Source organism: Monodelphis domestica, chromosome 1, assembly GCF_027887165.1.
Source record: "Monodelphis domestica isolate mMonDom1 chromosome 1, mMonDom1.pri, whole genome shotgun sequence".
Lineage (NCBI taxonomy): Eukaryota > Metazoa > Chordata > Mammalia > Didelphimorphia > Didelphidae > Monodelphis > Monodelphis domestica.
The window spans coordinates 631,000,770-631,024,466 of NC_077227.1; the positions used below are offsets into that span (position 1 = coordinate 631,000,770).

Sequence of the window (23,697 nt, forward strand, 5' to 3'; positions counted from 1 at the left end):
CCTTCACAGTTGATCATTGTATATTTCTGCTACTGTATACATTGTTCTGGTTCTGCAAACTTCACTTTGCATCAGTTTGTGTAAATATTTCCAGGTTTTTCTGAATTTATTATTTGTCATTTTTTGTGGTGTAACAGTATTCCAATAAGATCATATCTCAAATTATTTATCCATTTCCCAAGGGATGGATAACCCCTCACTTTCCAATTCTTTGCCACCACAAAAAGAGTGGCTAAAAATATTTTTGTACAGATAAGTCCTTTTCCCTATCTCTGAGTTCTTTGGGATACAGATGTAGTAGTGCCATCGTCAAAGGGTATGCATAATTTTATAGCTCTTTGACCATGGTTCCAGATTGCTCTTCAGAATGATTGATTCAGTTCAGAGTCCCACCAATAGTGCAATATATCAGTGTCCCAGTTTTCCTACATCCCCTCCAACATTTATCATTTTCCTTTTAGGCTGTGTTAACCAATCTTATAGATATGAAGGAGTATCTCGGAGTTGTTTTTAATTTGCATTTTCTAATCAATTGGAGCATAAATTGTTTTAATTTCTTCCTCTGAGAACTGCCTATTCATATGCTTTGACCATTTTTAAATTGATGAATACTTTGTATTCTTATACATTTGACTCAGTTCTCTATTTGCCATTTCCCTTCTTGGTTGTATTTGTTTTGTTTGCACAAACCCTTTTTAATGTAATATAATCAAAATGATACATTTTATTTTTCATAATGTTCTCTATGTCTTGTTTGGTCACAAAATCTTCCCTTAGTTCATAAGTCTTAGAGGTAAACTTTCCCATATTCCCCTAAGTCGTTTATGGTGAGTATATACCACATTCTTAAACATTTCACACTAAAACTTCTCATTCTCTTAAGCTATTATCCCAGAACTCTCCTCCCTTTCATTGCCAAAAGCCTAGAAAAGCCAATTTATTTTTTCTACATTTATTTCTTCTCTTATTCACTTCTCACTCCTTTGCAATCTGGCTTGTAAACTCATCACTCCTCTGAAATTGCTCTTTACAAACTTATCACTGATCTCTCAATTGCCAAATCTGATGGTCCTTTTTCAGTTCTAATCCTTCTTGACTTCTCTGCAGCACTGCTGTTTCATTGCATTTTTCTCCTCTCCTGGAGAGTCTCTCCTCTCTATTTTTGTAACACTAACTCTGCTTGTCCTCCTACCTGTTCAGTTGTTCTATAGTGTCCTATTGCTCATAAGTCATATAAGATACCCTAAGTGTGGTTGTACCCCAAGGCTCTGTCCTAGGTCATTTCTTTTAATTCCATAGTATTTTCTAAATACTTTACTTTCTGTCTTAGAATTGATATGAAATATCAGTTCCAAGGCAGAACAACAGTAAGGGCTAGGCAACTAGGCAATTGGGGTTAAGTGACTTGCTCAGGGTAATTCAGTTATGAAATGTCTAAGGCCAGATTTGAAACCAGGACTTCCTGTATCTCTGGGCCGGTCTCTCTAACTACTAAGCTACCTAGCTGCCCCCATTCTCTAGTGTCTTTTTTGGTAACCCTGATCTCATCAGCTCTATGAGTCTACGAGCTCTATGAAGATAATTCCCATATATCTGTCTTTCTCCTGAATTCCAACACCATATTATGTATGACTCATTGGATACTATCCAAGTCCTATAGGCATTTTCAACTCAACACACTGTCTAAAACAGAACACATTGTATTTCTCTCAAAACCCATCTTTCTTCTAAAAGATGGTGGTATCAAAGGCACCAGCATCATCTCAGTCTTCCAGACTCACATGGTTGATTTCATTCTTGATTCTTCCCTCTCTCTGATCCCATCAATCAAGTCAGTTGCTAAATTTTGTAATTTTTAATTCCAGAGCATCTCTTGCACACTTCTCTCTCTTTGTGCATGCACACCTATGTGTGTGTATATATATATATATATATATATATATATATATATATATATATATAATGTATCTATGTCAATACACACTTTTATAAAAATATAGCTGATCTAAACTTAAAAAAATTTTTGATAAAATCTCTCAGGCTATTCTTAAAGTAATGATATAGGGATGTGAGCTAGCCAAAAGTAAGAAGATTGACTGGTTAGACCCAAATTGCAGACATTAATGGTTTGATATCAATTTGGAAGGAAGTCTTCATTGGATTGTCCAATGGATTTGTACTCAGCCTTGTGTATTTTAACCATTTCATCAATGATCTGGAAAGCCATGTAGATTGTGTGACTAGACTAGAGCTGACAGAGAAGATGAAAGTCAAGATCCAAAACAACCTTGGTGAGTGCTAGAACCTTAGTCAAATAAAGCAAAATTGAATAGGGATAAGAATGAAACCTTATTCTTGGGTTTAAAGAAATCCAATGTCACAAAGACAGGATAGAGAAGGAATGGTTAATAATGATAACTGTCATTTATATGGCATATAAAATTTGCAGAATATTTTATATTCATGAGCTCATCTAATGTTTACAATTCTGGGATTATAGATACTGTTGTTGCTTAGTTATTTTCAATCCTATCTGTATGACTCTCTATGACACCATTTGGGGTTTTCTTGGCAAAGATACTGGAATAGCTTGCCATTTCCTTCTCTAACTCATTTTACAAATGAGGAAACTGAGGTAAACAAGGTCAATTGATTTGAGTAGCATTTATTTGCTAGTAAGAACCCGAGACTGGATTTGAACTCATGAAGATGAGTTATCCTTATTCCAAGCCCAGGACTCTATCCCCTGTGCTGCCTAGCTGCCCCAGATACTATGGGCATTGCTATCCAAGATTTACTGATGATAAAACTGAGGATCATAGAGGTTATTTGCAAAGAGTCACACGTCTTTTAAAGGATAAAAGGCAAGATTTGAATCTGAATCTTCTTGACTTCACGTTCAGCTCTCTACCTATAGCATCATCATCCCTTCATAGAAGTTTGTCTAAAAAAGATCTGGAGATTTTGGTGGATGACAAGCTCAATATGAATCAACAGCAGCTGGGTGGTGCAGTAGATAGTAGATAGGGGTGAAGAAGACCTCAGTTTGAATCCTGCCTTAGACATTTACTAGATTAGCGATGCTAAGCAGGTCACTTGTCTTCTCAGAGCATCAGTTTTCTCATGTGTAAATGGGAAACAACAGCACCTTAAGGTTGTTGGGAGAACCAAATCAAGATATGCATCAAGCATTTTGCAAACCATAAAGCACCATATAAATACTACACAATTTTTCTTTATCTTTCTGCACCTACATAAAATATACATATACCCCATATGCATAATATACAAAAAAGGCAATCTCATCTTTGGTTGCATTAAGAATGGGCATTATGTCCTGGAGGAAGACTATGGTTCTGCCATACTCTGCTCTGGTCAGACCATATTTGGAATCATTTCCAGTTCCCACAGCTTGGAGAAAAGTTATCAGTAAGATGGATGATGTAAAGAAGATGGCAAAGAAACTTCAGTCTTTTTCGTTTTTAAACAAGCTGAAGGAAATGGTGATGTTTTGCCTGGAGAAGGAAAGATGTGGATGGACATGAGAAGCTGTTTACAAATTTGTGAAGGGCTGTCAAGTGTCAGAATAATTAGATGTGCTGTTTTACCTCCCCAGAGCACAGGCTAGTCATTTCAGCTACTAAAAGGGAAATGAAGCGTGATGGCAGGACTATCCCCAGACTGAATGGGCTGCCTTCCTAGGTTTCCTTACATTGGAGGTCTTCAGGCAAAGGCTAAATGACCACTTATCTAGGTGGTGGTGGGGTTCTTTCTGGTTGAAGGGTTGGAATAAATGTGTTCTGAGTTTCCATCTAACTATCATATTTTTTGATTCTTTGATCAGTTTTCTGGCTTTTAAAAACTGTATTTACATGATGCTTGGATACTTACAAAATGAGCTTTTTGCAAGCTTCTGGGTTGATGTAGATTTTTTTTAAACCCTTACCTTCTGTTTTAGAATTCATACCAACTATTGGTTCTAAGGAAGAAGAGCAATGCGGTTAGGGGAGTGGAGTTGAGTGACTTGTCCAGGATCACACAGCTAGAAGGTGTCTGGGGTCAGATTTTAACCCAGGACCTCCCATCTCCAGGCCTTGTGCTCATTCACCGAGTCACCTGGCTGCCCCTACCTAGATCTTCTAAACGCCGTAGTCTTGCTTCCTAACTACACGAGTCTATCAGGATCTTTGCTCATGATAAATGATATAATGCTTTCTGTCAACAGAATTTGTTCTGGCAAGAAATAAAAAGTTTCTAAATACCGTTACGGTGTATTCTGTAAATATATCAAGGCTTACTGAAATGACATTTCACTTGTTAAGCCGGCGATGCACACACCCTGAAGCACTTGCCAAGTACAAATGGAGATCATCTGTTTAAAAAGGCTCAGAGGAGATGTATTCCTCCACTCTGCTGGAGAGGAGCTCCACGGACGCCTCGCACCTGGCCTCCGAAAAGGTTACAGGAACATCCCACTGGGCGGCCATTTGGGTAGAGACCTTATGGCAGCTTGAGGGAAGATCAGCTAGCTAGCCTCAGGAGACCCAAGGAGATTGTTAAGGACTTCTCTAATGGTTCCCAGAATGACCGAAGGCTTTGGTCTGAGATTAATCATCTGACAAAAAATGAAAACGATAATAAAAGAGAGGATGCTACCATCTTAGCAGTCTTTCTCTTCCCTTTCAACTGGAGAGTGGTTGACTGATAAAGCAAGGGCCTACTGTATGCTATGTATTCAGCATACATACACATATACATGCTGACAATCGGAATTTCCTTCGTTCTCTCCTTTTTCATTTGCAATATGACAGAAGAAAATAAAAATGTAATTGTTAATCTATAAAATCACACATTTTTTAGAACATCAAACTCTAATGACTCTTGAGGGAAGTATACATAATTGAGATATGCTGGGGTTCTATTCTGATTTAGCTCTTTATTTGCATTCTTTTAGTTCATATATTCTTTATTTCATTTAGTTCAAAATTCTTTATTTCAGCTTCATTTCATTGAATGGCATACTGCACCTGACTCTGCAGATTCATTTTCATAGAAACACTATTTCCCATCTGCTTTCACATCTCCTGTCAGGCCACTTAAATCAGCTACTAACAACAAATTGTATGTCCAGTCCAGCTCCTTAACCTACATGAATTATGCTTGTTTTGTTTTACTCTCCTTTAAGAGGAAACTAATGACATCTGTCGAAAGTCCTGGCGTTGGTTTTTGTGTGTCCTGAGATGCATTTCCTTCTTCCAGGGGATAGAAGTGAACATCTTTACAGTGACTTTGTATAACAGAATATCCGTCCCGGTTTAAGATCACTTGGGCCATCTGAAAACTGTGGAGGGCATACTTTTGACTCTCTTGGCTGCTGAGCTCTGTGATTTTCTGAGAAAGGCGACGAGATACTGCTGTAGAGAGTGCGTCCTCTGGAGGGGGTAGTGCCTGACCATATACTTCATAGAAATGATCAAGAGATTTTCTAAGTCCATCATCTTTCACGGGCTCTGGCTGGTTTGCCATGGAATGGTTAAGCCAAAAGTCCTCACTGGTCCCAGCATCATTCTGTTCTGAATTCAAGTTGCTGGCTTCTAAAAAATAAAACACATTTCAATGCTTATTTTACATTTAAAAATATTAGTGAGTAAATTAAAATCAGATTATGCCACTAATTCACAAGCTTTCTCATTCACTCCTTTTCTTCATATTATGTTGCTGATATGAGTTTCATAGTTGAGGAAACTGAGGCAGAGTTTAAGTGACTAATCCAAGGTTGTATAACTAGTAAATGTCTGTGGCCAGATTTGAACTTAGGTCTTCCTGGCTCCCATCCCAGTGCTCTATCAATTGTCCCAAGTCCTTATTCAACAGTCTACATTAGATAGACTCTCTCAAGTTCATAGGATCTTCTATTGAGAGCCAGTAGGATCCACAAAGGCCAGTCAGCCCATCCCTTTCACTTTAAAGATGAGGTAACTGATGTCCCAGTTGGTTTGTCCAAGGTCATACATGTAGGGGTATTGAAGGCAGGATTTGAACTTAGGTCTTCTGACTCCAGAGTGTAAACCTCAAATAATTAAATTTTGATCTAGGCTGCAGCCCTTACTCAGTCCTAACAGGATTGAATAGGGTGGAGATTGATTCCAAGTATCTCCATTGTATCAATTCTAAAATCAATCATGACTCAAAGAAATTCCTGTTCTATGCTTAAGCATAGGTCAAAGTCCTTTCCATTGTTCAGCAAAAGGTTTCTGTCCTAAAGTAATCTTAAGAAAGGAGGAGAAGGAACCTCCCATGCCAATGGGGTTCACATTCCAATAGTCAAGACCCACTATCAATAGGAAATTTTTCAAGTATGAAATTTCCCAATGGTGAAATTTCCAACATTTATAAGTCTAAGAAATTTTGAGGTTTACAATAGCCAATGCTTTTCTACTATATTTAAAAGGCCTTTTAATTGAGCTTGGAATTTAGATCAGAATCAGGTTAAGTTGTCCTCAAAAAGTTAAGGGTTGATAAAATAACTACTGATATGCCTAGTTTTTAAAAATTTTAAACATTACTCTTAATTAGCAGTTCTCAAAATATGATCTGAAGTCTTCTTCACATCCCTAAGACTCTTTCAAGAGACCCACAAAATCAAAACTATTTTCATAATAATATTAAACCAATGTTATGGTTGTTAAGTTGTGTCTGACCCTATGATTCCTTTTGAGATTTTCTTGACAAAAAATACTGGAATGGTTTGCCATTTCCTTCTCTACCTCATTTTACGGATCAGGAACTGAGGCAAGCAGAATAAGTGGACTTTCCCAGAGTCACACAGCTTGTAAGGGTCTGAGGTCAGATTCAAACTCAGGACGATGACTTCTAGTCTGGTACTCTATTCATTGTGCCATTATTTACAATTAAAATACTCCTCTCTTTTCCAAATGTGTGCCAGATTATCTTCATCTACTTACTTCATCTCAAACAAAATATCACAACAGATTGAATGCAGAAGCAGCTGTCTTCAATTAAGCCAGACATTAATGGAATTTGCAAAAATATGTAATATAATGCTACTTTTCTCTTTTCTCTTCAAATTTTTTTTGTTTTGGAAAATATAATTATTTTAGTAAAATATGTTATTTATGTTAACATGAAATGGATTTGTTATTGTTAGTTTAAAGTGAATAAACATTTAAAATGTATTATTTAATTTTAACTGATTTTTAAATTTACTTGAAAAATCAGTTGTTTTAATTTATTTAATGGTAAATATTGATAGATATAACCCACACAAAGGTACTTTGGGACATTAAATAATTTTTAAGAATGTAAAGGGGCTTTTGGACCAAAATTTTGAGAACAGCTGCCCTATAACTACCAAATTTTAAACAAATTTTAAAATATGGATGATAATTCAAATCACATTTTAATAAAAGCTTTCTAATTTTGTAAAGAAAAAGAACAATGTGCTGTTATCAATCTTTTACCAGGACTGTACTACCCACCCTACCAAATTTCCTCTTGGTAAAGAAAAAATACAAATGAATAGTTTAAGTGAGGAGAGGAATACTTAACAAATTCAATTCATTGACAATTCAGAAAAAAATTATTAAATATCATTATGTGCAAGGTTCCATGGTTGGTGCTCTGGGTATAAGGATAAGAAGAAAATTGCCCCTTCTAATTAAGCAACTTATATTCCATGTTTATGTGCTTTGATATGAGGCATTGATTATTTATTTATTAAGAGGTAATTAAGTGGTGCAATGGATACAGTGCTGAACTTGTAATCAAAAGACCTCAGTTCAAATCTAGTCTAAGACATTTACTATCTGTGGGACCCTGGGCCAATCAATTAGGCTTTTTGCTTCAGTTTCTTATCTGTAAAATGGGAACAATAATAAAGCCTCCCTCTCAATATTATGAGTGTAAGATTAAACTTAATATTCAATAAATCCAAGTATTATATTTTATAAGATTTATTAATAATCACTTGAAGTAAAAGATATAGAACCTGAGTAAAGAGAAATTTTCCCAACTGTGATCAGGATAGCAGGAGGAGAGAGAGTGAGAGGGTGGGGTTACAGAAAGTTTATCTCCATAATGTAAGGACAAAAGTAGGGTTCTGGGAAATGGAGTTCTGGGGTACAAAATTCTAATTACACATGAGGAACATATGAGATAATATTGCAAAAGGCTTTCCAAACTTAAGTGTTCAATAAGTAATCTTAAAGATTATGAATAGAACACTTTTTTATCTTAATCTTTTATCTTTAATTTATCTTCCAATCCCAGGCTCCTTAAAAGCCAAACAAACAAAAACCTGGGAGAAGAAAACCATTATCTCCAAAGGCAACCAATTCAGGTCTTGGCAATTCCAAGTGTTGGAAAGTTTTTCCAATATGAGGCTGAAATTTACCTCTCTCTAACTTCCAAGTTTAACAGGGACTCAGAAGTCAGGGGTTGTAAGAATATGGTGATCGAGGAACTGGCCAGAACACTGATATTATAAACTAATCAGTTTTGGATTAGTTGTTTGAAATCCAATGACCATAAATATAGACCAAAAATATAGTAACTGGATATTGCATTTTATCCAAATGTGAAATAGAATTTAATCCTATGAATTACATAAAAATCCATCTACTGAGAAATTTCAATCTGTATTCTAGGAAAGTTTTTCTATGGACTATATAATCATACTTATTTTATTTTTTTGTTCTCAGTCCAGAAATTATAGTAAAGGTTGAGTCAGATGTTACATTATCTTCTTTTTAAAAAAAGACATTGCCCTGAATCCATCTTAGTCTCTGATCTCTTTTTAAAATTTGTTTCATTCCCATTCTAAAGTCATTCTTGTCATCATGTATCAATTTAAAGGCAATCTAGAAGAAAGCTCCCATGTTCCTTTTCATATCACTGTCTCTTCATCAGAAAATTAATAAAGAGAAAGGACATGGTTCTTTAATGATCTACTCAAATATGGAATTGATGTCTATGGTGAAGGTTAATACATCTTCAATAAATCAGGCAGCTGTGTATCTGTAATGTAGGCTTACATTTATTTTCAAATTCCTACTTTGTTTATAGTCAAGAGGATGGAGATGCTTAATGCTGTGATCCTGAAAAGCTCCCAGATGGCTAAGTAGGCAAGATTGTTTCTATTCCCCTTGGTAGAAAGGCTATCTGCATTCCCTTTCATCATCTCATTATTTAGTTCTACTGATTCCACCTCCTCTCATCTTTTTCTTATGGCTATTCATTGACAAAAGTACATTTTTTATTCAGGAAAGAAACCAGTGCTACTAGGATAAGCTTGGATCTACATTTGCTTTTTGAGGCAGGTCAAAAGTAACTGCAGATAGATTGGAAAGTTGTATGGCTAAGATTTTGTTTCCCCTCTAAATTATATAAAGGGTAGTTTCTTTTCCTTCTTTTCAGTTTAAGTATGTATGAAGTTCTTGGGTGAATAGAAGTCTGCCACTTGTTTCAGTCTATTAAACTCTCCTATGAGCATAGATATAGCTGAGTTTGACTTCTACTGTACAGGGCAATAGGAAGAATGGAATAATAGCAGATTTGAAGAATAACTTGTGAGCTTCACCTTCAGAGAATGAAATCAGTACTGGAAACACAAAAGCCATAATCTATACATTTTGCCAGATGATGTATTCTATGGTGTGTGTGTGGTGGGGAAGGCTGAATAATTTTTAAAAAATTAATAACAGCAGAAGAGCAGAATGAAGCACAGGAGTACTGGGGTTTCATGTAGCTCAAGAGTGAGTAGCACCCATACCTAAAAGGTCAAGGAAGAATAAGCAATGATCATATCCTTCAATGATGAATCAAAGTCCCATACTTAAGAACATAAGTACCCCCATTCCATACTTCAGCAGGTCCAGGACTCATTGCCTAGAATTTCTCCATATGATGTGTAGTCATTCACAGTGAATCCAGAGAAGAAAAGAAGGAATAGATTCTCCAAAGTGCTACATTTTATTCCACATCCTTAGGACAATGTGGCTGATTGTTAGATATATTGTCATCCAAACCTACCCTGCTCCCCAGCATATGTCCTTGTATTCCCTTCCCATTGGCATCATGCCCCCTTCTTGCCCAGGTATAAAAGGGTGGTGAGAGAGGAGGAATAAGCATGATGGAGTTCAGTGCAAGGCACCCTACACATCACAAATAACCTAAGACACCGGCATTGTTGAGTTAGAGAGAGGAAGGCTGGGTATAGGTGCTGTAAAGGGAATGCATCCTGTGGTAATTATTATTCAGTCCCGTCTCCTGCTGCATGACAGAATAGTTTGCAGTCCAAGACCTCCTCATGGATACACACAATTCTTAGGGACAGCCACCTAGGTATACTAGACCGGGGGAGTCATACCATTTTGATCTAATTACATTTCACCTGATACTATTACTCTTCTCCCTTCCAAGATAATCAGCTCTGCAATCACAGGAATGTGCTCAAATATAAAAAACACAAGCTTACAAGTTTTGGCTCTCCTGGTGTGTATCTGCTCCCTGTGGGTAACTCAAGACCAGGAGAAAAACTGGCATTCTCATCATTGCTGCTGGAAGTTGATGCTTCCTTGTCTTGACAGCTCAAAGGTATCGTGAAGATGGCTTTAACTCTCCCCTGCCCATTTTTAGATTTAATCACTAAAAGTGGATACACCCCACTTATCCTTAAGTATGGGGAGGTCTGTGACCCACGTGTGTGAAAGTGGGTGACGAATCAGAACCCACTGACTGCTCCCTGGGTAGTCCTAAGCAAAACTATAGCTATAATTGGTCCATGTAAAAGTGGAAGGAAGGCACAGGAAATGAGGAAAGGAAGGATCTTTAAAAGTGGAAATAACTTCCTGTCATCAGGTCTTTCACCTTGGAACTTGACTCGAAGGAGCTTGGGGACCTCGGATTGCTCTTCAGTTTTCCTTTAGGACTACCACATGGGTAAGATAAAAAGGCTGACACTCTTTCCTGGGTTCTCTGTAGATACTAGCATCTGGAGAGGTCCCTCGTCTTGGAGGAAGCCTTGTGGCTAAAACCTTTGTTTAATTTACCTCTGGACCCCCCTTGTTGGGGCTTCTGAAGCCCTGCCTTATTTGGACCAGGCCAGAGTAAATATCTACCCTCTCTGATTTCTTTACTTTCACTCTTTCTCTTTTTGTAAATAAACTACCATGAAAAGTCATTTGAAAATTGAGTAATAATTCCTGGCGACCACACTCTTATAAATTTAGTCCAACCCTTTAAATTATTATTCTTATAAAATAATTATTATAAATTATTAATATTTAATTAAAAGTATTAATACTTCACTCAATGATCCCCAATTCTTGTTTGGTCAACAGAACACTTTGGGGATTGTGAATCTTGAAATTTCTCAGACTTGTGAATGTTAAAAAATTCCCCATTGGGGAATTCTCCTTTGGGACAATTCCCTATTAGGGACCATTCCCCATCTAAAATGTGAGAACTCTACTTAGATCAGAAATGTGAAGACCTCTACTCCATTCATACTTAAGACTGCTTTAGGGGAGAAAACTCCTTGCTGAACAATGAAAAATACTTACACCCATACTTAAGCCATGCCTATTTTTAGAATTAATTACAAAGGGGTGCTAAGTACCTATAAAGGTCAGGCAACTTGTAAACTTACATGGGACAAAGAGGAAAAAACTTAGACAAAGATTCTAACCTACTCAGGTGTGGATTACTAAAAGGATTAATCTACTCAGGTGTGAATTCAGAATGGGCTGTCCTTTGGAAAACGTCTACTGTGACTGGTAGATGGAAGAACTTAGGGGAGGTAACATAGGAGAAAACCCACTATATAAGAAAAAGGACAGACTGTTGAAAAGATCTCTTGATATATACAGGCTCTTGAGAGACAATCTCTAAGGAGGTCTTTCAAGGGAGGCTGACTCTGGCTGGAATTCCCTCTGGGGAGACTCTGTCCCCCTGAATCCTCACTTGAACAGATCTTAGGGTGAGTGATTAGGACTGACTGATCTTTTTTTTTTAGGGCTTAGGCCTGGATTGGCCAGGGCTGCCTGGGCCGGCCTATTCTTTTCTCATTTATTTCCTTTTTCTCTCTCTCTCTCTTTCTTTGATTCCTCATTGTATTATTAATTTAAAATCTCTATAAAACCCAGTTGACTTGGGTATATTCATAATTGGGAATATTTCCCTGGCGACCACCTTAAATATTTGATTTAAAACAAGACACTGTAGTGAAAACATATTTCCTGAGGTCACAATTTACTCACCCACTCTTATATCTATCACAATTTATATCTTCCACTATTTTAATCACTACAGTTTACGACCCTTAACCATTTTAACTATTACAGTTTATGGCTCCCACTCTTTTAAATGCCACAGGATTGAGGTATATTAAAAAGAACCACACATGCTAGCTCAGGGAATCTTGACACATAATGTATCTTTGAGAAAAATAATGTAGGAGTGAAGCAGGACAGAAAAATAAGGTCACTTTTAACCCAAATACATTATATATTATGAGTATTTGGGGTATAATATTCTATATTCAATTTATAGTAGGGGAAAATATCATCAGCATCAAAATTCTCACAGAACCCACATTCACTGAATATCTGAGCTTTATGGAATAATCCTAGGAATGCTATTTTTGCTAAAACTTTCAAGAGGTTATAGGATCCCCTTGAGAGATGAACAATAATATACTCCCATGGTGTTTCAGAGGCCCACCAATAAGGAAATAAGAAATGCCTAATTCATATTGATTCCTAACTCATGTAGTATCCAGAGAGACATAGGATAACTATTAGAACAATGTTGGAAGGCTTTCATAGTTTCCTTGAACTTTACATAAGAAGTACAGAACAGGGATATAATATGGTACATTAGCAACACAGATAATATCTAGGCTTTCTTCATTAATCTGAAAATAAAATACCAGTTCTGTTAAAGATATATTTTCTAAATTGAGGATTACATGTGGGATTTGATCATTCCTGACATTCATAAGCATTAGATAGCATTTTGAAAACAATCAGAGCTATGACCTGCAGCTGATATGTAGAATTACTATAATTATAAAGCACTGGAAAAAGCATAAGTCTTAATTATCTTTATTCTACCCTGATCTTATGACAATGTTTTAGATAGTTATAAGACATACCACATCTAATTTGCTACCAATTCATGTCCTACCTTAATTACCATGTGTGGATCATTATTTACACAAAGAGATAAGGCCATGCTAACTTTAAAAAGTTTCCTTAGCTCTTCATATAGTTCAGAATTAATCTATCAATTAATCCATCAATTAATCTATATTTGTGCATCTGCAAATCACATGGGGCAAATCATAAAACATTGCCCCTGTGTTATTAAGGCTTCAATACAAAGAATTTTAAGCTATTTTCCCTATACTCAAAGACCATATACTCCATTTGGGGAAAGGAGAAAATAAAGCATATATCACCATTTCCCTTCAGTAAATGAATGATATTAAGGTATCTTTTCCAAGTATATAAGAGTAAGTTAAGTTTATTTTCTTTTATGGGGAGGCTTTTAAATGAATTTGTATTTTGTTCATCACAATGGCATCTATATGTAATTGGAAAAGAGTAATATGAGATTATTTAGTTTATTGAAAGTTAAGTCTGCTATGCTCAAAGGGCGACAAAAGAATATCTACCCTTTGACCCAGCCATAGCACTGCTGGGTCTGTACCCCAAAGAGATAATGGACACAAAGACTTGTACAAAAATATTCATAGCTGCGCTCTTTGTGGTGGCCCAAAACTGGAAAACGAGGGGATGCCCATCAATTGGGGAATGGCTGAACAAACTGTGGTATATGTTGGTGATGGAATACTATTGTGCTCAAAGGAATAATAAAGTGGAGAAGTTCCATGGAGACTGGAACAACCTCCAGGAAGTGATGCAGAGCGAGAGGAGCAGAACCAGGAGAACATTGTACACAGAGACTAATACACTGTGGTATAATCGAACGTAATGGACTTCTCCATTAGGGGCGGTGTAATGTCCCTGAACAACTTTCAGGGATCCAGGAGAAAAAAAACACCATTCATAAGCAAAGGATAAACTATGGGAGTGGAAACACCGAGGAAAAGCAACTGCCTGAATACAGAGGTTGAGGGGACATGACAGAGGATAGACTTTAAATGAACACTCTAATGCAAATACTATCAACAAAGCAATGGGTTCAAATCAAGAAAACATCTAATGCCCAGTGGACTTACGCGTCGGCTAGAGGGGGTGGGGGGGAGGAAAAGAAAATGATCTATGTCTTTAACGAATAATGCTTGGAAATGATCAAATAAAATATATAAAAAAAAAATTAAAAAAAAAAAGAAAGTTAAGTCTGCTATGAAAGGGAATTTCTTTATCTTAACTTAATCAAATACTTTCTAGTGTCCCACCCTTTTAACTCAGTCAGGAACTTGTGAATCCTTTGATAAAAGTTTGCACCCTCAGAGGACAGGAGGTGGGTCCTACAGACAATTCCCCCTGGGCAGTGCTAGGCAATTTGGAAGCTGTGATTGGTTCTCATAAAGTGGGAGAGAGACAGGAAGTGACGTGGAAAAAGGACTATAAAAGGCAAGACTGAGGAAAAGAGTCATTCATTCATTCCTTGAGTCTTCAACAAGGAAACTCTCCTGGGAAAGGAGGATTCTGCATGATTCTGTGCTGGAGGCTTTCTGGGTAGATGACTGGAACTGAAGCAAGAGGCTTACACTGGTGAGACCCATATTGAATAGATTATCGAACTTTCGTGTGGAGATTAAGACCTAAAGGAGCTTTTGTTGGAGTTGAGCTGAATTTCTTCGGATTGGCAATTATAGGGTATTTAGCTAGGATATTTAGCTAGGAAATATTTTCTACTTCCCTCTTACATTTCTCTCTTTTGCTATATTTATATTATATTAAATTATTAAGAGCTATTAACATATTTTTGACCTAAGTTAATTATTTTTATAAAAGGCTACCACAACTATTTTCAAAAATTCTTACATTTGTCAAACCTAATTTTAATATTACATTGCTTAGTCATGTTACATATTTTGATAGAGCTAAAACCAAAATAGTGATGCTTCATGTATATATGTATATTAATTTCCTCAATCCAAAGTTGATAAGCCTGTTTGGGAAAACTGAAAAGCATTTTGGAAGAAGTTAAGTTTAGACCAACATCTCATTCCATAGAATAACATAAGTTCCAAATAGATATAAAACCTTACTATAAAAGGCCACACCATTAAACAATTAGAAGACAATATAGAAGGAGGTACCATTCATAATTCTGGCTAAGGGGAGAATCTATGATCAAACAACAGAGAGAAGATCTTAAAGTAGATAAGATTATTCAACTATATAAAATTTTAAAAATCCGTATGACCAAAAACAATGCAGCTAGTTTAAGAAAAAAAAAATCTCTTGATTGGGGTTAGGGAAATATTTTCATCAAATATTTGACAAAATAATCTAATGTTGAAGATATGTGGATGCCAAACAAATGCAAAAGACCAAAAGGCCATTCGCTTATGGACAAGTAATCAAAGGATATGGTCAATTCTAAAAAGAATAGCAAAACTATCTATTAGAAAGACTGCTTCAAATCACTCCTAATCAGAGAAATATAAATTAAAGCCAACTGAAATTTCAGAACAAATGGGTATAACAAATGGGCAAATATGAAAAAAAAGTCAGAAATAGTGTTAGACTAACTAGTTAAAGAGTTTAACTTCTCTGGTTAGAGAGGTTCTGTAAAAACAAGCACATTAATACACTGTTGGTAGAACAATAAATTGATCCAACTATTCTGGTAAACAATTTGAAATTATTCAAGAAAAGTCACTTAAAATGTCCATACTATTTGACCCAGAGTCCCACTAAGACTTCCTTTCAAAGAAATTGAAATTCTTTGAATTTCATATATCAAATATTCATAGCAGTACCTTTTATGTTAGCAAAAAAATGAAAACAAAGTAAATGCCAATGATTGAGTAAATATTAAAAACAAGTATGGTTTGATGTCATGGAATATTATTATACTATATGAAATTACAGGTGCAGTTAGTGGTGCAGTGGATAGGGTGTTGGGCCTGGAGTTAGGAAGACCTGATTTCAAATCTGGCCTCAGTTATTTAATAACTTTGTGACCCTGGGCAAGTTACTTAACTCTATATTGCCTCACTTTCCTCATCTGCAAAATGAACTGGAGAAGGAAATGGAAACATACTACAAGATCTCTGCCAAGAAAACCCGAAGAGGTCACAAAATTTGGACAGGGCTGAAAACATATAGACAACAAACAACAATATAAGAAATTACAAATACCAAGAATTCACAGAATCATAAGATTTGTATTAACTGATACAGAATGAAGAAAGCCAAACCAGAAAACAACATTCACAATTATAATAAGTTAAATGAGGAGAGCATTAAAATTAAATTTAGTGACATATAATTGTAATAACCAATCTTGGCCCCAGAAAAGAGATGGTTTAATGCAGGGATCCCGAAACGTTTTACATAGGGGGCCAAGACCATTGGAGGGCCGAACTATAAAACCTAACCTTAACCCTAACCCTAACTGGGCAGCAGTATACACAGTGAGGAATCCCCTCCCCCAGATCGCTGCTCACCATGCTGACATCTTCCATTGTGCAGCCACATAACCCTTTGCGAGGCGCCTTGTTCTAAGGTGCCATGCAAAGGACTATGTCACCAGAAGTAGTACTGTACATGAGTGACGCTGCACTTTTTGGCACCACCACATACAGTGCTCCTCTCACTGACAACCAGGGGACCGCATGTGGCCTACAGGCCATAGTTTGGGGACCCCTGATATAATGCATCTCCCTTCTTTTGGGAAGATATGGTGGTTGCATCAATTGCTTGAGCTTTAGCTAAGCTATTTTTCTTTTTCAGTAGAAAGGCTCACTAGTTGAGAAGGTGGGATGTGAAGGGTTACACTGGGAGACGGTTGTGATGTAAAAAGAAAAGGCATCAATAAGGCTTTGATAACTTAAAAATGAAAACTTTCTGGTTTTAGGTAGACTGTGGTCTGCTGTACATCGGTCCCACACTACAGATAAAAACTTGCTAAAGATGCAACATGTATGTTTGAGAACAGGCACTTAAACAAAGATTTGCTGAATGAACTGCATGACAAAGAAACCCAAAATACAAAGCAGCAAATTACATATTCCAAATAACTAGCCACTGTATAAGTGGACATTTTGTACCTTTGAATTACATTCCCCAGAATTCTTTTCCCAGTATTTTCCTCTCTCCACTACATTGCATGGTCATATTTTTGTATATAAGTTTCTGTAACTCCTCCTGCTCCCTCTCTTCTCTTGTGTCCGCAGCTGAGTTAGCTCCTTTTTTACTCTAATTTTTTTATTTTAGTTATTATTAATACATATTACTAAATATAATATCGGAGTTATTATATATTAATTTTTAAGCTTACACCACTAATACTTCTTGTGCAAGGTATGAGAAAGGAGAGAAGACTTTAAAGTGAAATGATCAAAGAAAGATTCATGGAGAACAGTAGATAGAGTGCTAAACTTGGGAATCAGGAAGACATGAGCTCCAAACCTGCTCAGACACATACTAGCTGTGTGACACTGAGCAAGTTATATAACCTCTTTCAACTTGAGTTTCCTCATGTATGAATTGGGAATAACAATTTCCATTCCACAGGGGCATTGTGTGAATCAAATAATATGACCAAATATAAACCTTAAAATGTTATGTTAATAAAATATGTAACAAAAGTGTAATGCATGTTCTACATAATAATTATATTCATAATTAAAATAATAAATGTTTGTTGCTATTATCCTGAAAGATGATATAGGATCTACATGGGTCTTGAAGAAGGGAATAGGATTTAGAAAAATAGAGGCAGGGAATCAAGGATTCTAGGCCAGGGGTTCATTGTGAGGCAATGAGAAGAGAAAGAAAAGCACAAAGTCTGGGAATATCAATTTGACTGGACTAGTGAATGTGCCTTGGGCAACAGTGGGAGATTAAACTCCTGCTAGGTTCAAGAGGGGCTCCTACATTGCCAGAGATAAAAAGCTAGATGATTATTTCTGAGAACCATCATCTTCTTTTAATAATACCACAATATAAAAATATAACAGTGGTAACATGGGAAAATTCATTTGAATTCAATAAATATTTATTAAACACTAAGGCAAAACACTAATTACTAATTGAAATGTAGGTTTTTTTGCTACAATGAGCTGAATGTCATATAATTAATTAAAGAAGGAAACATGGAAAGAAAAATAATAATAATTTATGTGTTAGAATTGGAAAGATCAGAGGATCATAAATTTTGATCTGGAAGGGATTGGATAGGTCAACTTTCTCATTTTATGTATATAAGAACTGAGACTTAGATGCTAATTGCCTTGCTCAAAGTGGCACAGATAGTATTTGAATCCAGGTTCACACTGGTCCTGAAGAGGAGTTAAAATATTCTATATTTCCAAACACATTCTTTTAATTTGCAATTCCCATTTAATTTCCTATTTCAAAAGCTACCCCATTCATTAATCTTGCTTCCATTTGGAGGAATCCTCATTCTTTGTATAAGATCTCCATTTTAAAAATTCTTTTTTTTCAGTCTTTTATTTTTAAAAAATTAATAACTAGTTTGCTGTACTTTGAAAAAAACAATAGTACAAGATATTTTAAAATTTCAAAAGCTCACTTATGTACCAGCATGTGCATGGTGAAAACTCATTAATCATTTTCACACATTACTGATAACAACAAAAATGCTTATTATATGGGCTAAAAATCTTCTTAGGAAAACCAAATATCACTTTCTCACTACAATTAGGCACTGATTGTGCCAGCTCTATGAAAGTTATAAAGTCATCATCTAAATATATCTATATAATGTAAAAAAGTGCTGTGAAAAACACAGGATTCTCCAATTTTTTATTTTACAGGTGAGAAAATATACAGACAACTCATTAAGAGTCACACAATAAAGTAGTGCTGTGCTAATAACAAAATCTTTCAGGGTTAGTCTAATGCTGAGCCACTGTTGGGCCATTTATGTAATTTCTAATCTTTTTAAAGTGGCTGTATTTTTCAATGGCATAGAAGGTAGTTTAAGACCTAGGTATTTGCTATATTCAGGGAAGGACTTATTTAGGAAATGGGGGAATTGTGGGTTTTTTGGTGAAGACAGGGAAACATAAGTTTAAGAATCACTAACAATCCACAGAATGGTGCCTTTTCCCATAATAATGCTACTTAGAATCAGGAAGATGAGTTTAAAGTTCACTTTTTATAATAAGTAGCTGGGTGATCACATATATCTGATATGTTTTCAAGTTAAGGATACTGGCATATTTGACTTAACAGTTAATTCAATAGAGGTATCCAAGTTTAATAATCAGAGTCACTCTAAGCATCCTCCCCCTACCCTGCTCTTCCTACTGCCCCTTCCCCCTTCTTGCTTATAATTAGAAACTCTCAAGTTGATGGTTAAAAAAAGTGGGGAGTAGGATTAGGTAGGTATCAGCAGTGGAAGCCCTATACAATGCTTATCTAAAGTACCATTTGGAAGTAGGGGATATTGCTCACACACTGGTAATATTTCAGACCATTTGTTGAAACTCTATTTTTACTTCATTTGAAATAGGTTTCAGCAGAGATGTCTATTATGGATAGTAATGAAAAAGACTTGTAAATAGAGGGGGAAAACACTGAATGCATGATTTGGATTCCTGGATACCATGGCAACATGGCGTTTCGATGAACAGAGCTTACTTTAGCAGAATTAAGTCTATCATGAGCAGTTAATTAAGATAATGCTTGAAGCCTCAAGTATAAAAACAATACTAAAAATATTAATTCAGGTTGACTGAATTTTTAGCAAGGCCTCCTCCAGTGTGGGGTAATTTCCATTTACTGTGTGAAGAGACTGATTTCTTTTTCCATTGGAAGACAATTTCCCACAATCTGATCAAAATCAACAAATAAAGTGTTGGTATCTATGAAACCAAAAGTTTGATGGAGTAGGAGTCCCATTGATATAGTGTAAACTCCAATGAAGAAATCTGTATAAAAAGGGTTAGGGGAGCTTTTAAAAAATGAACTATATTTGTACTTTAAGTTTATGTTGCATGGGGTGGAAATTACTTTTTCTGTACACTGAGGAGACTCCCTTTGATACAGACTTTGCCATAATTTATTGATTGTCTTAAGTCAATCAATATAAGGAAGTAAATTAAATAGTTTGACCACTTGCTTCTAATTAGAAGGAAGATTTTCTTTTTTTCTTACTTCCTTTATACAACCAGAACCTAGCATAGTGAGTTGCACACACTTCAGCTATTCAAATACTTCAAGGTTACCTTTTCTACTTAGATTGCAAGCCCTTCAATGATCTAGTAAATGGTCTTCAAACAGCACTCTGTCAAACTTAGTAGCTCCAATCTAGCCTCTGAAAACTCAGATAGATTGAGCCTTGGACAGAAGACAAACCCAGCCCATATACAAGTCTTCTTCCAGTTTGTTGGGACCCATGAGAGCCTGTGATTTATAGAAAAAATCTTCCAAAACTCAACATAATGAAGCAACAATAGGACTTTCATCAAGTGGTTTCCCATAGTAGGAGAGTGCTTAATAAAGAGATATTTTGCAATTAACTAAATTAACAAATATGCCAGAGCTTATCTATTTAAGTGAATGCTGTCCCCTTCAAAGTGACCGCTTTGAACTCTTAGTCCAATGACAACATGGCAATGACAGGAAATGTTCATTCTGTGAAGGTGGATGTAGGAATTAGCCCAAAGTCATTTAGATTTGATTCTGGAGAATCACTCATAAAGCCTAGTGACTCCATCTCTGGCAAAAGCACACATCCATATCCACAAGGCTTCACTATAAAAAAAAAATGAGACCAAGCTTCATCTCTAGCTTTCAAATAGCATCTGAACTCCTTCAAAAAAGGATTTCTCAGTTTTTAAAAGGATGATCCTCTAAAAATGATTTGGGTGATGGCAATTAGATTGAAATATATATATATATATATATATATATATATATATATATATATATATACACACATATGTGTGTGTGTGTGTGTGTGTGTGAGCTATTAAAGGAACTACCTTGAGAGGAAATTAATCTTTCAGTAGTATAAACTATGGTTTAAAAATTGGTTTTGTTATTTTATAGACATCTCATAGGTCTTGAAATTTCTGTTGTGATAATAATTTGTCTTGAAACAGCTCTATGCTGAATAAAGTTATAGAAGAAGCAAATAAGGATCCATAGTCTGACCTGAATCATAAGAATATTTGTCATATAGTCTTTTTTTACTGTTGTTACTCTAATATATATAGATACAAATCTATAACGAGATATATTATTTTCTGCTTATCCTATGCCATCCGAGAAGTCCAGGTTAGTATGGATTCTGGATCTGAAAAGGAGGGTCCATACCTTTATACATAGCCATTGCTATCACAGGTTGGTATAAGAGATCATAAGAAATATTAATAATTCATTAAGCATTTGTGCTATGAATTACACAGAGGATCTGAATGTAACAAGTGGAAGCAAAATGTGCTTTTAGAGTAGGTGTTTAATACACAGAAACATAGGGCTACCAGAGTCTTCCAAATGTCACCCAGAATATTCTCCAATGGGCAAGTAGCCTAGGTTTGTTATTTTTCATAGTGTGGGTGTGACCCAAGTGACTCAACATTCACAGGTTCTGGATTTTTTGGTTGCTTTTGTAAATCTAATTAATTCTATAAATTGAATAAAACTTCTCAGGGACAAGCACAAGTTAGTAGGAAGGAAAAATAGATTGGAAAGGATCCAAAAAATCTAATGAACGACCAGTTGGTTATGAGTCAGCAATGCAGTCTTGTTAAAAACATGTGGAATCAAAAGATATGAACAAATAGTTCTCTAAAAGGAGAATTAAAAGTATTAAAAATCACAGAAAGAATGCTCCAAATCACCAATGTTAGGATGTATACAAATCAAAGCAACTCTGAGGTTTTACCTCATACCTTGAAAGTTGGCAAAGATGTCAAGGGGGAAAGATAAACATACTGATACATTGCTTGTGAAGTTGTGAATTGATACAACCGCTTTGGAGAACAATTTGCAATGTGCAAATAAAGTGGCTTAAATTCCCATACTGTCCAATCTCAAGATTCCATTATTGGATTTATATCACAAGGAAGCCACACATCCTAGCAGCCCTTTGTGCTGCTCTTTGCTATTTAGTCATTAGGGCACACCTGAACAAATTGTAGCACTGTATGTTGATGGAACAGTACTATACAGTAAGAAATGGTGACTATGATGAATACAGAGAAGCATGTAAAAGATCTATGTGAACTGATGTAGAGGGAAGCAAATGGAATCAAGAAAATATGCAATATGTCTGCAATTATATAAACAGAAAGAACAATCACACAAAAAGTCAAAAGTAGACACTGCACATGTTTTCAGACTTTTTAAAATGTATTCTCAGTTGTGCTGATTTTTTTCTTTTTCTTTTTTTGTCTTTAAAAATATTATTATTATATGGGATAGATCTCTGAGAAGAAAAGCAAGGATACTGGGGAAAACTAGAATGATGTGAAAAAAAAAACAAAGAAATAAGTAAAAACTTTTCTAAAATTCCAAGAAAAAAATGAGAATAGTAACTAGCATTATAGAGTGCATTAGGGTTTGCAAAGAATTTACAATATATTATCTCATCTGATCTTCTGTTGTAAAAGATTAGCTTTGCAAAAAGCAAGAAGTAAACAGATCCCATAGGGCAATGACAGGGCCAACATTCCAAAGAGCTCAGGAGGTGAGGAACAGAACACAGAGGAGTTGCTCTGGAGGAGTGAGAGTCTACTTTTCCTCTAGCTGTCAGGATAAACCAGGAGGGTAGCTGTCTGGTTTTTCTGGGGTAGACCCAGTGAGCCATTGGTTGCCTCTTTCTTTGGCTGTCCTGACATTCTGCCTATTTCTACTGTTGCTGGTGACATCTTACTGGGATTGCTGTTTGGATCAAAGAAAGGACTCTTGTATTGTGAGATTCCTTTGGGCCCTTTGTCCTTGCCTCTACCAATCCTTCCTTAACTTTAATTAATTAGTTAGCTTAGTATAATTATAGAAAGTTTAGGATGTTAATATCTGGTGTGAGTTATAGGTAAGTTAATCCCTGATTCTCTTCTCCTCCTTTCTCCCTATAGTTAAATAAACCTTTTATTTTATATATATATATATATATATATATTAGATAGATAGATAGATAGATAGTTTGAACACTTCATTTAACCCACCCTATAAAACTTCACAATAATATTCTAAATTAGGTACTATTATTATTTCTGTTTTATAGATGAGGAAACTGAAGCAAATAGAAGTTGAGTGATTTGTTCTGGGTTGCTATCTAAGGCAGGATGTGAACTCAGTTTGTTCCTGATTTAAAGAATAGAATTCTACCTCTATGACACTTAGCTACCATTAGGAACAGTTATAGAAAGTAATCTACAATCTTTCATTGTTCTCAGATCTGATCTGAACATGGTCTCTCTATACTGGATACAACTAAAGGAGAAATCAAGGACACTGTGGAGCTTGGAGAAAAATCACATTTATAAAATTTAAAGGG

At 35.7% G+C, this 23,697-nt stretch overlaps 2 protein-coding genes across 2 annotated transcripts in view; both read right to left on the minus strand.

Annotated features, from left to right (window-relative positions):
• CHGB (chromogranin B) overlaps window positions 1–23,697 on the minus strand; it is a 189,961-nt gene that overhangs the window by 64,044 nt on the left and 102,220 nt on the right. The gene's annotated exons all lie outside the window — the stretch shown is intronic.
• SHLD1 (shieldin complex subunit 1) overlaps window positions 4,917–23,697 on the minus strand; it is a 54,641-nt gene continuing 35,860 nt past the window's right edge. Inside the window, exon 2 of the mRNA XM_056823498.1 lies at window positions 4,917–5,594. Within this exon, the coding sequence (XP_056679476.1) occupies window positions 5,155–5,594 (440 nt within the window). The 3' untranslated portion in view covers window positions 4,917–5,154. The remainder of the gene's footprint in view (window positions 5,595–23,697) is intronic.